The sequence below is a fragment of the Delphinapterus leucas genome, chromosome X (genome assembly GCF_059928025.1).
Source record: "Delphinapterus leucas isolate spDelLeu-1000000601 "Yukka" chromosome X, BTC_Dleu_Yukka2, whole genome shotgun sequence".
Taxonomy (NCBI): domain Eukaryota; kingdom Metazoa; phylum Chordata; class Mammalia; order Artiodactyla; family Monodontidae; genus Delphinapterus; species Delphinapterus leucas.
The window spans coordinates 88,587,004-88,599,672 of NC_143150.1; the positions used below are offsets into that span (position 1 = coordinate 88,587,004).

The 12,669-nt window shown below is 45.1% G+C and overlaps 1 protein-coding gene across 6 annotated transcripts in view; it reads left to right on the forward strand.

Moving 5' to 3' along the window:
- The window catches only part of SHROOM4 (shroom family member 4), a 219,777-nt gene that overhangs the window by 171,023 nt on the left and 36,085 nt on the right, over positions 1-12,669 (forward strand). For all 6 annotated transcript variants that reach the window (XM_089904543.1, XM_089904541.1, XM_089904542.1 and 3 more), the window contains 2 exons: positions 789-3,249; positions 8,743-8,804. In XM_089904543.1, coding sequence (XP_089760669.1) covers positions 789-3,249; positions 8,743-8,804 — 2,523 coding nt within the window. The remainder of the gene's footprint in view (positions 1-788; positions 3,250-8,742; positions 8,805-12,669) is intronic.

Genomic DNA, 12,669 nt, shown 5'->3' on the forward strand with positions numbered 1-12,669 from the left:
AAAGTGCCTGGCACATTGTAGGTCCTCGGTAAATGGTGAGGATTACTATTACCAAGAAAAGAACAGGAGGACGCCTAAATTCTGGCCCTGTCTGGGCCATGAACTAGAGCTGGACGATGTTGAGAAAATCACATCCTCACAATCACTTCCCTTTGCAGGGCTTGCTTGACACCAACGATTCTCAAAAGCATATGGTCCCTGAACCAACAGCACCAGCATCACCCAGGAACTTGTCAGAAGTAAAATTCTCAGGATCCACCCAGACCTAAAACTCTGGACATGAGACCTAGTCACTTGTGTTTTGATGAGCCCTCTGGGTGATTCTGATACATGCTCAAATTTGAGAACCACTGATTTACAAAATGGGCTGGCTGAAATTAAATCAGCCCTTTAGGGCCCCTCTCAAATGCTAATAGTCCGTGCTTGTTTCTCCTAGCAGAGAGCTATAGCTGACTCCCTGGGGACAGCAATAGTCCAGAAGCAATTCTAGACTCACTGAAGGCAGAGAAACAGAGCACAACCCTCAGTGGAGTTCTCACACTGTTAGTCTTTGGGATCTTGCCCTATCCTTCTTCCACATATCATCTTGTCTCCCATTTTACCACATTTCTGTAGTACCCCCAGTGTCCATCTGTTCCCCTGTTTCCCTTCCTTCCTCTTTTGTCTTATCTCTCTCTCACTTGTGACATGGGTGCCTCTGGGTTGTCCTGCTTCTCCCATGGCAGGGCTGGCCAAGGTGGGAAAGGGATCTGGTGACGTAACTAACTGGTGTGCCCTGTGTCTTGCAGTGACGTGTGTGTGCAGTGGTGTCCACTCTCCCGGCACTGCAGCACTGAGAAAAGCAGCTCCATTGGCAGCATGGAGAGCCTGGAGCAACCAGGCCAAGCCACCTATGAGGGCCACCTCTTGCCCATTGACCAGAGCACATACCCCAATCAGCGTGACTCAGCCTATAGCTCCTTCTCGGCCAGCTCAAATGCCTCTGACTGTGCCCTTTCCCTCAGGCCAGAGGAGCCAGGCTCTGTGGACTGCATCATGCAAGGCCCAGGGCCAACTAAGGCCCCTAATGGCCAGCTTAATGTGGCCGAAACCTCAGGAGGTGGCCGGCATACCAGTGGGAGCCACTTGACTCCTAGCTCCCAGATATCATCCCATCCACAGGAGGTCCACCACTCAGGGCCTGCCAAGGCTGCCAGGGGTCCACCACAACCTCCAGTGAGGCGAGACAGTCTTCAGGCCTCCAGAGCCCAACTCCTCAGTGGAGAGCAGAGCAGGGCTTCTGAGCTTGTGGACTCCTTGCAACAGAAGGAGAAACCTAGCTTGGACACCATGCTATCCCCAAGGAACCCTAACAGGTTCTGCTGCCTCAGCGGGCAAGACCAAGTGACAAATGAGGGCCATCAGAACTGTGAGCTCAGCCAACTTCCTGAATCCAGCCAGAAGGGCTCTGAGCATCTACTGATGGAGGCCTCGGCCAAAGCTGTTGGATTCCCAAAAGCATATGACAAAGCTTCCAGCACGGATTCCAGCCCACTTAACCAGGCTTCAGCAGAACTAGCTAAGGCTTCTTCTTTTGGCGGCCCTCCACACCTCACAGGACATCGCCATAGTGCCCCTGAAGAGCTACTGGCGTCCCACTTGCAGCATGTGCACCTTGATACTAGGGACAGCAAGGGGACGGAGCTTCCAGCTGGGCAGGATGGGCAGGAGTGGACTCTATCCCCTTTGCACAGTAGCCACACAGGCAAGAAAAGCCCATGTCCCCCTGCAGGAGGAACCCAGGACCAGCCCAGCAAAGAGAGAAAGACCAGGCCAGTGGATGATAGACTTCTGGGTTCGGGGCATCAGAGCCCAAGCAGTTCCCCACATGGAGAGGCTGATGGACATCCGCCAGAAAGAAGTTTCCAGGACCCAAACAGAGCAAGCAGAGCTGACAGTGAATTGGCCAGCCAGCAGTCCTCTGCCTCTGGCTCCCTTGTTCAACAAACCACTAAAGTAGCTGGCCGCACAGAGACAACTGAAGAAGGGGACAGTGAGCCCAAGGAGTGTGGCCGGGTGGGTGGTAGGCGAAATGGAGGGACCCGGGGCCGCTCAATACAAAACCGGCGGAAGAACGAGCGTTTTGCTACCAATCTACGTAATGAAATTCAGAGGAGGAAGGCCCAGCTCCAGAAAGGCAAGAGTCCCTTGTCACAGCTGTGTGACACCAGGGAGCCAGTGGAAGAGACCGAGAAGTGCCTAGAAAGTCCTCCACTTCCTGCCTCTAACTCATCCCTTCTATCTTCGTATAAAAAACCACCTAGCCCCAGAGACAAGCTCTTCAACAAGAGCATGATACTCAGGGCTAGGTCTTCAGAGTGCCTCAGCCAAGCCCCTGAGGGCCATGAATCTAGGACGGGCTTGGAGGGACGAATGAGCCCTAGCCAGAGACCTGGCCAGTCCTCTTTGAGCCTGAACACCTGGTGGAAAGCATCTGACCCATCCTCCTCAGACTCTGAAAAAACAAATGTTCACCGTGGAGTCTGTGGAGGTCACTGGAGATGGCCGCCAGAGCACAACCTGCAGCCACATGTGGCACTAGCCGTGGAAAACTCTTCCAACCCAGGTGACAAGGAATTGAAGGCTTCTACTGCCCAAGCTGGGGAGGAAGCCATCCTCTTGCCCTTTGCAGACAGAAGAAAGTTCTTTGAAGAGAGTAGCAAATCCTTATCTACATCTCATTTGCCAGGTTTAACCACTCATAGCAAGACTTTTACCCAGAGACCAAAACCTGTTGACCAAAACTTCCAGCCAATGAGCTCCAGCTATAGGGAATTGAGGCGCCATCCCATGGACCAATCATATCACTCCACAGACCAACCCTGTCATGCCACAGACCAATCATATCATTCCATTTCACCCCTTCAGTCAGAAACTACCACTTACAAAGAATGTTTTGCAAGCAAAGGTCTAGAACAATCCATGTGTTGTAAGCCACTACACTGTGGTGATTTTGATTACCGCAGGACGTGCTCTTACTCCTGCAATGTCCAGGGAGCTGTAGTCCATGACCCTTGCATTTATTGTTCTGGGGAAGTCTGCCCTGCTTTGCGAAAGAGAAATATGATGCCAAACTGCTACAACTGCCGGTGCCACCACCACCAGTGTATCCGGTGTTCAGCTTGTTATCATAATCCCCAGCATGGTACCCTTGAGGACAGCAGCTTGGCACCTGGCAACACTTGGAAACCCAGGAATCCAACAGTGCAGGTGAGGACTTGGCTCTTGGATGGGTGAGCTTCATTATTCTCTTTGTGAGGAGAAGCTAGGTAAATCATTTGAAAACGTAACAATTATAATATCTTAAAATTATATAGTGCTGGGTCCACTGGTAGCTTACTAACCTTGGGCAAGACATTCAGTGATCAAAATTGCACTTACCTCATCTTTAGAGGTAGAATAAAATAACTTTTGCTTCACAAAATGAACACAACTGGGCTTTATATCCTAACTGTATAATTGGTATCTGAGTGAACTTAAGCAAGTCATCCAGCCACCAAAAGTTGTAGTTATGTGATTCTTTTTAAAGGGAAAAAGAAAAGAATTTTTACCTCATAAAATGGCCAGTACTAAATAAAGTCTTATTACCTCATCTCTAAAGTGGAGGAAAGTAATGGCTGCCTCATGAATTAGTTGGGTGGATCAAATGAGATTGTGTAACACAGAGTGCCAGGCTCAGTGCCTGATCCAAAACAGCATGTATTCCCTTCCATTTCCTGCTTTAAAATATATTTGGAGCTGCAAAACTTGCAGATGTCTCCCAGGCTTTGTTTGCAGAGACCCAGGTCTAAATTGGCTGTTGCTATACCCTGGTTATGACCTACAACTCTAATACAAGCCACCACCATCCCTCAGGGTATCTGTGGAAGGACTCCCTATGCTGTTGCCAGCTTACCGCCAGATTCCTTTCCCATGGCTTTCCTAGTGCCACCTTTTGGCTGGTGCATTCAAACCAGAAGTTAGTTCCTGTGTTGAACTGTTTTTGCATAGGCCTACACTTCTGAAAGACTTACTGTATGAAATTGCTCAATACATATTCTTTGAAGAAATGAAACTTAGGGGTAAAGAAGCCTTACACAGAAGAGTACATACTCTACTATTCCTTTATATAAAGTTCTAAAACAGCTATTCTATGGAAAAAAATTTTCAAAACAGTGGTTGCCTGTGGCAGGCAGCACAGAGATTGACTAGGAAAGGGCATGAGGGAACTTTGTTGGGTGATGATCTATATCTTGATAAGAGTTTGAGTTACACAGGTGTATACATTTGCCAAACCTTAACAGATGTACGCTTAATGTTTGTGCATTTCCCTGGAAGTAGATTTTGCCTAAAATACTGTAAACAAATATCAAACTTTAATGATATGTATGCTTGAGCTTTTGAAGTATATTGATTTACACAACTTATTTTCTAGTTTTCAGCATACAGATATTGCACATATTTTGTTATATTTATCCTTAAGATTTCATGTTTTTGCTGCCATTGTAGATACTATTGTTTTCTTAAGGTCAAGTTAAAATTCTTTACTATTATGTAGAAATGCAATTTAATTTTGTATATTTTCCTTGTATCCTGCAACCTTGCCAAACTCACTTTTCTTGGTAGATTTTAAAAGATTTTCTTGTCATCCGTAAATATAAGTAATTTTGTCTTCATTTCCACTGTGTGTGGCTTTATTAGGAGAGGAGGCCCCTATTGTACTGTCTAGGACCTCCAATACAGTGTTTAGTAGAAGTGATGAGAGCAGATATTGTTACTTTGTTCCCAATTTTTCACTATTAAGTTTGATGTTAGCTGTAGATTTTTTTGTAGATGCCTTATAACAGGTTGAAGAAATTCCCTTTTATTCCTAGTTTGTTGGGAGAGCTTTTATCAAGAGTGGATATTGAATTTTTTTTCAAGTGCTTTTTCTGTATCTACTGGGATGGTCATACAGTTTTTCTCTTTTAGTCTGTTGATATGGTGAATTACGTTGATTGATTTTTGAAATAAGAACCAGGCTAGCATTGCCAGAATAAATCCCACTTGGTCATGACGTCTTATCCTTTTTATATATTACCAGATTTGATTTGCTAGTATTTTGTTAAGGATTTTTGTCTATGTATATCACGGATTTTAGTTTGTAGTTTTCTCGTGATGTCCGAGTCTGTTTTTTCTGTTTGTTTGGGTTTTTTGGGGGGTTTTCTTTTGCGGTACGCGGGCCTCTCACCGCTGTGGCCTCTCCCATTGCGGAGCACAGGCTCCGGACACGCAGGCTCAGTGGCCATGGCTCACAGGCCCAGCCGCTCCACGGCATGCGGGATCCTCCCGGACCGGGGCATGAACCCGTGTCCCCTGCATGGGCAGGCGGACCCTCAACCACTGCACCACCAGGGAAGCCCGAGTCTGGTTTTCATATCAAGATACTGGCCTCACCAAATGACTTGGGAATTGTTCTCTTCTCTCCTATTTTCCGGAAGAGTTTGCATAGAACTGGTATTTTTTTTTCCTTGAATGATTGGTAGAATTCATCATTGAAGCCATCTGGGCCTAGAGTTTTCTTAGTGGAAAGATTTTTGACAACAAATTCAATTTCTTTAATAGATATAGGGTTATCTGGGTTATCTGTTTCTTCTTGAGTGAGCTTTGGTAGTTTGCCTTTCAAGGAATTTGTCCATTCCATTTAAGTTTTCAAATGTATGGGGATAAAGTTGTACTTTGAAATGCATCAAGAATTTAAGATGGATTTGTGGATGGATAGAGGAGTGAATAGATATGTGATAAGGCAAATACAGTAAAATACTAACTGTAGAAACTATACAATGGTGGATATATAGGTGTTCATTGTAAACTTGTTCAACTTTTCTAAGTGTTTGAAAATATTCATAATAAAATGTAGCAGGAAAAAAGGAGAGGAAATATAAAATAATGGTTTAAGGGCATGATGCTGAAACCAGACTACCTGGGTTTGAATTCCTAAGCATTCCCATCTAAAAAAAATGGAAATGATAACAGTACCTACTTCATAAGTTGGTTGAGAGGATTAAATGATGTAACATGTGCAAGGCATTTAGAACAGTAACTACCAGATAGTAATCATTTTTTAAAGGTTAGTTATTATCTTTTAGAATAAAGGGAGATTTGGGCTTACCTTGAGAAACTTTTGCTGAAACAAGGACCTGCAAGTAGACAATGGAGAAAAGGGGCTAAAGTTGGGGGTGGGGATGGGGTAAGCAGATGACAGCTGCAGAACGGTCATCCTAGGGCCAGTAACTCCATAAGGGAAGGAGGTGAAATTTGCAGGTTGCAGCAGCTGACAGCAGCAATGCAGGTGTGCATGTGCCCATACCATGCCTCTCCTTTTGTACTCTGAGGGAAGGACACATTGGTTTCCTAATGTCTGTTAGATTAGATAAGTAGGTCTGCTTAGACGCTAGGCTTTCAGACATGTGGACAGCCGTCCAGAAGCCACTTCATACCCATTTCTACCCCTGCCACCTGAGCTCACCTTCCCTCCAGACATGGGGAAAACTTGTAGATGCGTTAGGATACTCCAACTCAGGTGGCTAAGGTAGTTGTGATGGTGGCTATCTGAAGTAGGGTTGAGATCCTGCTCTTTATGGCCCCTGGAAGAGGACGGGGAGCCAATTGGATCCTCTTTGGTGCTGTTAAGAGAACTAAAATCAGCACACACCTAAATCCCTCATGCTTCATGCCAGTTAGTTCTGCATATATTATCAAAGTATTTCATTTAACAACTATATGAGATACATTATAATAGGATCCCCATTTTACAGCTGAGAAAGCTGAGGCTCAGTGAGATCACACATCCTACAAGTGGTGAAGCTAGAATTTGAACAACATAATGATAATTAACATTTGAGTGTCTATGGCGTACCAGGTGCTGTTCTAGGTGCTTTACATTTGTCAACTCATGTCGTCCTCAAAGCAATCAAGAAATAGATACTGTTATGATCACTATTAAATAGCTGGGGGAAATGAGCTAAGAGGAACTCGGTAGTTTGCCTGAGGTCACACTCAGTGTGGGATTTGAATCCATGTACTGTGGCCTCAGAGGCCAAGCTCCTAGTTGTGCTACACTGCCTCTCCAAAAGCTGATTGCAAAGCCCAGGCCCTCCCCACTCTGGCAGTATGCCTTCTAGCAATATAACTTCCACTAGGGCAACAAGTTCCTACCACAGTCAATCCCCATCTGCAACAAGCCGTGGAGATATCTGCCTCTTTGATTCAAAGAGTGCAGACAATTTACAGCAACCTAAGTGGCTCAGTGAAAAAAAAAGTAAGGTGATACTGGGGAGTTGAGGAGATTGAGAGTTGGGACAGGACTTTGGTTTGGCCACTTCTATTTACTGAGCACTTCCCACAGGGCTAGACAGGGCATGGACAGGAAATCCTGGCTCCCACTGTGGCAAAATGAGTAATAGTGTCTTTGAAAGCAGGGACATCTTACAAGGGCATCAAGGCAGAATCTGTGTTGAACAAGTGGTTTTTGATGCTCTCACATGACAGGTACAGGCAGGGACTGCTCTGGTCCTCTGAAAGCTGTGAAATCTCATCGTTTCCATGGCTACTAATGTCCAGAGCCTCCTATGTGCCGAGTGCTGTGCTAAACATTCTCTATACACATCCCATTTTATCCTCACTCCTGAGAATCCAGCAAGGCTAGATAGCCTAGTCCTTATTTGCCAGACAGGAAGCTGAGGTTCAGGGAAGTGACATAACTACCCTCAAATAATGAGTATCTTAGCCAGAATGACTGACAACCAGGTGTCTTACCCCCAAAAAGGTAGTATTTTTTTTTTAACTGAGGCAAAGTTAATAAAACTTTGAATGGGACCAATAATAGCATTGGAGAAAGCGGGACTTTGGAAGATCAGTGAGGTTTAGGAAAAACTGTGCATTCCCGTTGGGCTAAGTTCTGAGTCGCTAGGTAGAGGGTACGGAATGCTGAAATCAGGGAGAATGTCAAAGGCAAATTTGCATTAGGCTTGGAGCTAGAATAGGAAGCAAGGACATTTTTACAAATGGCGTATGTGGCTTGGGCTGCAGGGAAAAGAATGCTTGGGCAAAGCCCTTAAGAACAATATGCCCAGGGTGAAGAGTCTCCTCCTGTAATATGGGGGATGAGTGCTCCCCAGAAATAAGCCCGCCTCAGCCACTGTCAGCGGATCTGGAACGAGGAGGAAGGGCCCCTGAAGTACAGGGTGGGCTAGGACAGGGTTGTAGCAGCAGGAGCTTTAGGCCTCAAAGCCTCCTCAAGGGCTGCGGCTTCCAAGAAGTTGCTTTCTATGGTGGAAGAGGCAAGAGGAACAAGCAGGTTCACTGGGAAGAACAAACAAAGAGATTTTCTTTGCAAGAGCCAGAACAAACAGCAAACATGCTAAACTGGTTTTTAACGTGGTTTGGGAGGGGAGTGAAGAAAGAGAGGGAAACTCAGTTTCTAGACCACATTGTCCAGGTCCTTGAGTGCTGTCTTAGACTCTGCATGCCCCCAGCAGCCCAGCAAGCCTCCTGACAGAAAGGCAGCCCTCTAGGTACATAGTTCTGTAGCCTGCATGGGAGAGTAGAAGGAACCAGCTGTGGGGGTGGGGAAGAGGGGGTGGGCCTGGCCCAGGACAAGCTCCTGACCTCTTTACATTTTTGAAGCCATCTATATACCTGGCTGTCCAGAGCTCCCTAACTTATCAGAATTTTGCTTTGCAGGACTTTCCTGGGGACAAATGGAAGCCAATAACAGGAAACAGGAAGACCAGCCAGTCAGGGAGGTAAGTGACCGCTCTGGGAGTTGGAGTGAGTTAGTACCTCTGAGGCTTCTGTGGAAACTGGTAAGGTTTTCTGTTTTCTATTTGCTCTGTTTCCTTTGAGGAACCTTGTCTGGTGTCAGTACAAAGGCCTTGATGCTGTAAGATGTAATCCAGCCTGCCCACCAGGCAGCTGGGCTATAGACCAAACTGATGGGTAGCACATTTTGGAATACGTAAAAAGGAGTATTGTGGGACATTGTGCCCATCAGCTCAGAGGCCTGAGGCAGGTGCCCAGGCACAAGGACATGGGGACCAGACCATGCTAAAACACAGATGGGAAGGCATAAACTATGCTTGCCTTCCAAGCAGCCGCTGGGTGGTTGGAGGGGCCAGAGAGGAGGTAAGACTGTCCAGCCACTGCTGTGCCTTTGCCTCAGAATGTTTCTTGGGTTCTGCCACCTTTCTTTTTATAGGGCTTGTTGAGAGATTAAGGTCTGTTCATTAAAAATCCAAGGCAGATCATGCTAACAATAGGTTAGAATTCCTAAAAGAAGGCAGGGACATTTTTACAAATGGTATGTATGGCTTGGGCTAGAGGGGAAAGAGTTGCTTCTGCAGAGTCCTTAAGGAAAAAAGAATGCCCAGAGTGGAGAATCTGTTCCTATAATGTGGGGAACATGGCACCTGGCACTTATGCTCCAAAGACATGAGCCCACCTGTCATAGGTGACCATGTGGAGGAGACAGTTACCTCCTCCAGGTTGCTCTCCATCAGTCTGGTTGGAACCCCTTTTGTGAAATTGTTTGATATACTCTTTCAGCTAGTTCTTCTCCAGGACAAGAGGCCCGTAAATTGTATTGATTCTTTAACTCAAACTCCAGGAATAAAGGAGGGACAGGGAAGATGGCTCTTAGCTGCGCCTCTGTGGGGGCACCTAGGAAGAGGGCTAGAATCTGGATCCCCTGACCTCTGAAAAGCCCAGGTTCTTTCCAGTGGTCTATATTATCCCCTGTGATTTGGTGGTGTAGTCAGGAATAAATTGGGCTTTCTTTTGACTCCAAAGTCTGGGAAACCTATTGGTTTTCTGATTGGCAATGGAAAGAGAGGAAGCCAACATTTACTGATCACCAGCTAAGTGTCACTGGGCTGGATCTTTTTATAACCATAATCTCATTTATTCTCCACAACAGTTAATTTTACTACCTGTTTTATAGATGAGGTCCACAGAGGTTATATAACTTAGTTGAGGTCGCACAGCTAGTAAGTGATGGAGCCAGGACTCAGACTCAGGTTTGTCTGGCCCCAAAGTTCATGCTTTTTCCATTATAACTGCTTCAATTAGGATCCCTAAGGAAACACTTCAAATGGACCCCTCAGTATCATGTCTCAGGGACCTAAGGCCTGGGTGGGGATACTGTGGGATTCTATGGCTGGCCTTGATTCCCCACTGTTTTTGGAGAAATCATTTCAGTCTAGTGGGTCTGCTGAGTTTCCCCTACTAGACTGAGACTGTCGAGAAAGGAGACCACACCTTGGTCACGGATGTATTCTCCATGCCTAGCACGGTGCCTGACACAGAGAAGTTGCTCAAGATGTATTTGTCATTTGCTTGCCAAATGAAGAAACAGAGCCTCCTCCACCATTGAATAGGTAAAATGACACAAAAATAATAATGCCAACTAACATTTCTTGAGCACGGTACTCTATTCTAGGCACCATTCAAAGTGCTTTACAAATATTTATTTACCACCATAACCTTAAGGGGTAGGTACTGTTAGTTTCTTCATTTGACCGAGAGAAGAAACTGAAACACAGATAGATAAATTCAGTTGCCTAAAGTCCCACAGCTAGTAAGTTGACTAGACCCAGGTAGCCTAGCTTCAGAGACACTATACTACGCTATGGTGCTTCTCCAAAATGGCTCTCTTACTAATCAGCCAGTCAATGAAGGGGACTTTATTTAAAACCTAGTATATGTACTGCCTGTTTCTAGGCAAGTAGGGAAATATTAAAGGAAGAGCATCAGGAAGCATAATGCCTGCCCATCCCCAGCTTGAGCAAGGAAGACTAATCCACATAAAGTTAAGTAGCAGTAATAATAAATTACCAGTTGCAAAACAACCTATGTGCCACTAGCTAAGTTACACATATCCTGTTTTATCTTCCCCAAAACTGTCAGGTAGGCATTATTATAACTAGGGCAGTGATTCTTGAACTTGAATGTGCATTAGAAATACCTGGAGGGCTTGTTAAAAAAAAATCCAGATACATGATAGCTCCCACCCCGCCCCCAGGGAGTGTGATCCAGTAGGTGTGGAATGGGGCTCAAAATGTGTATGTCTAACAAGCTCCCCAGGTGATGCTGATGCAGCTGGTCCTGGGATCACACTTTGAGAACTGATGATTCAGATAAAGAATCTGAGGTTCAGAGGAGCTAAGTAACTTACTCAAGGTCTCACAGATACTAAAGGGACAAGCCAGGTTTTCAACTCAGGCTAGTTGCTATAAGATGAAAAAGTGTCAAATACATGGTTTAAACAAGAAAAGCCTGGCACATGGTAAGGGGCCAATACATGGTAAGTATCATTGTGCCCTATTTAAGTTCATTGGAGGGTAAGAAAACTAAAGGCTGGGGCCTATAGGAGGAAAGGCCCAGAGGGGAAACTAAGCAGGCTGTATTGGAGGAATAAACCCTGCTGGTCGTTAAGAGTTCTGGCCTTATCATTAAAAAGTCTACAAATAACAAATGCTGGAGAGCATGTGGAGAAAAGGGAACCCTCCTACACTGTTGGTGGGAATGTAAGTTGGTACAGCCACTATGGAGAACAGTATGGAGGTTTCTCAGAAAACTAAAAATAGAATTACCATATGATCCAGCAATCCCACTCCTGGGAATATATCCGGACAAAACTATAATTCAAAAGGATACATGCGCTCCGATGTTTATAGCAGCACTGTTCACAATAGCCAAAACATGGAAACAGCCTAAGTGTCCATCAACAGATGAATGGATAAAGAAGATGTGGTAGATATATACAATGGAAAACTACTCAGCCATAAAAAAGAACGAAATAATGCCATTTGCAGCAACATGGATGCAACTAGAGATCATCATACTAAGTGAAGTAAGTCAGAAAGAGAAAGACGAATACCATATGATATCACTTATATGTGGAATCTGAAATACGGCACAAATGAACCTTTCTACAAAACAAAAACAGACTCAAAGACATAGAGAACAGACTTGTGGTTGCCAAGGGGGACGTGAGGAGGGAGAGGGATGGAGTGGGAGTTTGGGGTTGGTAGATGCAAACTATTACATTTAGAATGGATAAACAAGGCCCTACTGTATAGCAAAGGGAACTATATCCAGTCTCATGGGATAAACCATAATGGAAAAGAATATAAAAAAAGAATGTATATATGTGCATAATTGAGTCACTTTGCTGTACAGCAGAGATTGGCACAACATTGTAAATCAACTGTACTTCAATAAAAAAAAAGTTCTGGCCTTGAAGTCAGTCTGCCTGGGTTCAAATCCAGGTTCTTCTGTTCGCTAGCTGTGTGAATTTGGCAAGTGGCTTTCTCTTCCCCCCCACCCCCACCCCGCCCAGCTCCTCTCTTTCACCCCACCCCATCGGTTTCCTTATTTGTGAAATGGGGTAAGAGTGCTTACCTCCTGTGACTATTGTGTGGAATAATTGAGTTAATATATGTAAAGTATTTAGGACAAAATCTGGCACCATAAACCCTCAGTAAATGTTAGTTGTAATGAGGAGGAGGAGGAAGAGGAGCAGCAGCAGCAACAGTAACAGTAGAGAAAAAGGGTAAAGAGTGAAGTATTGCACCAGGATAGTTAGGCCTTGAAAACTAGGTAGGATGGCAA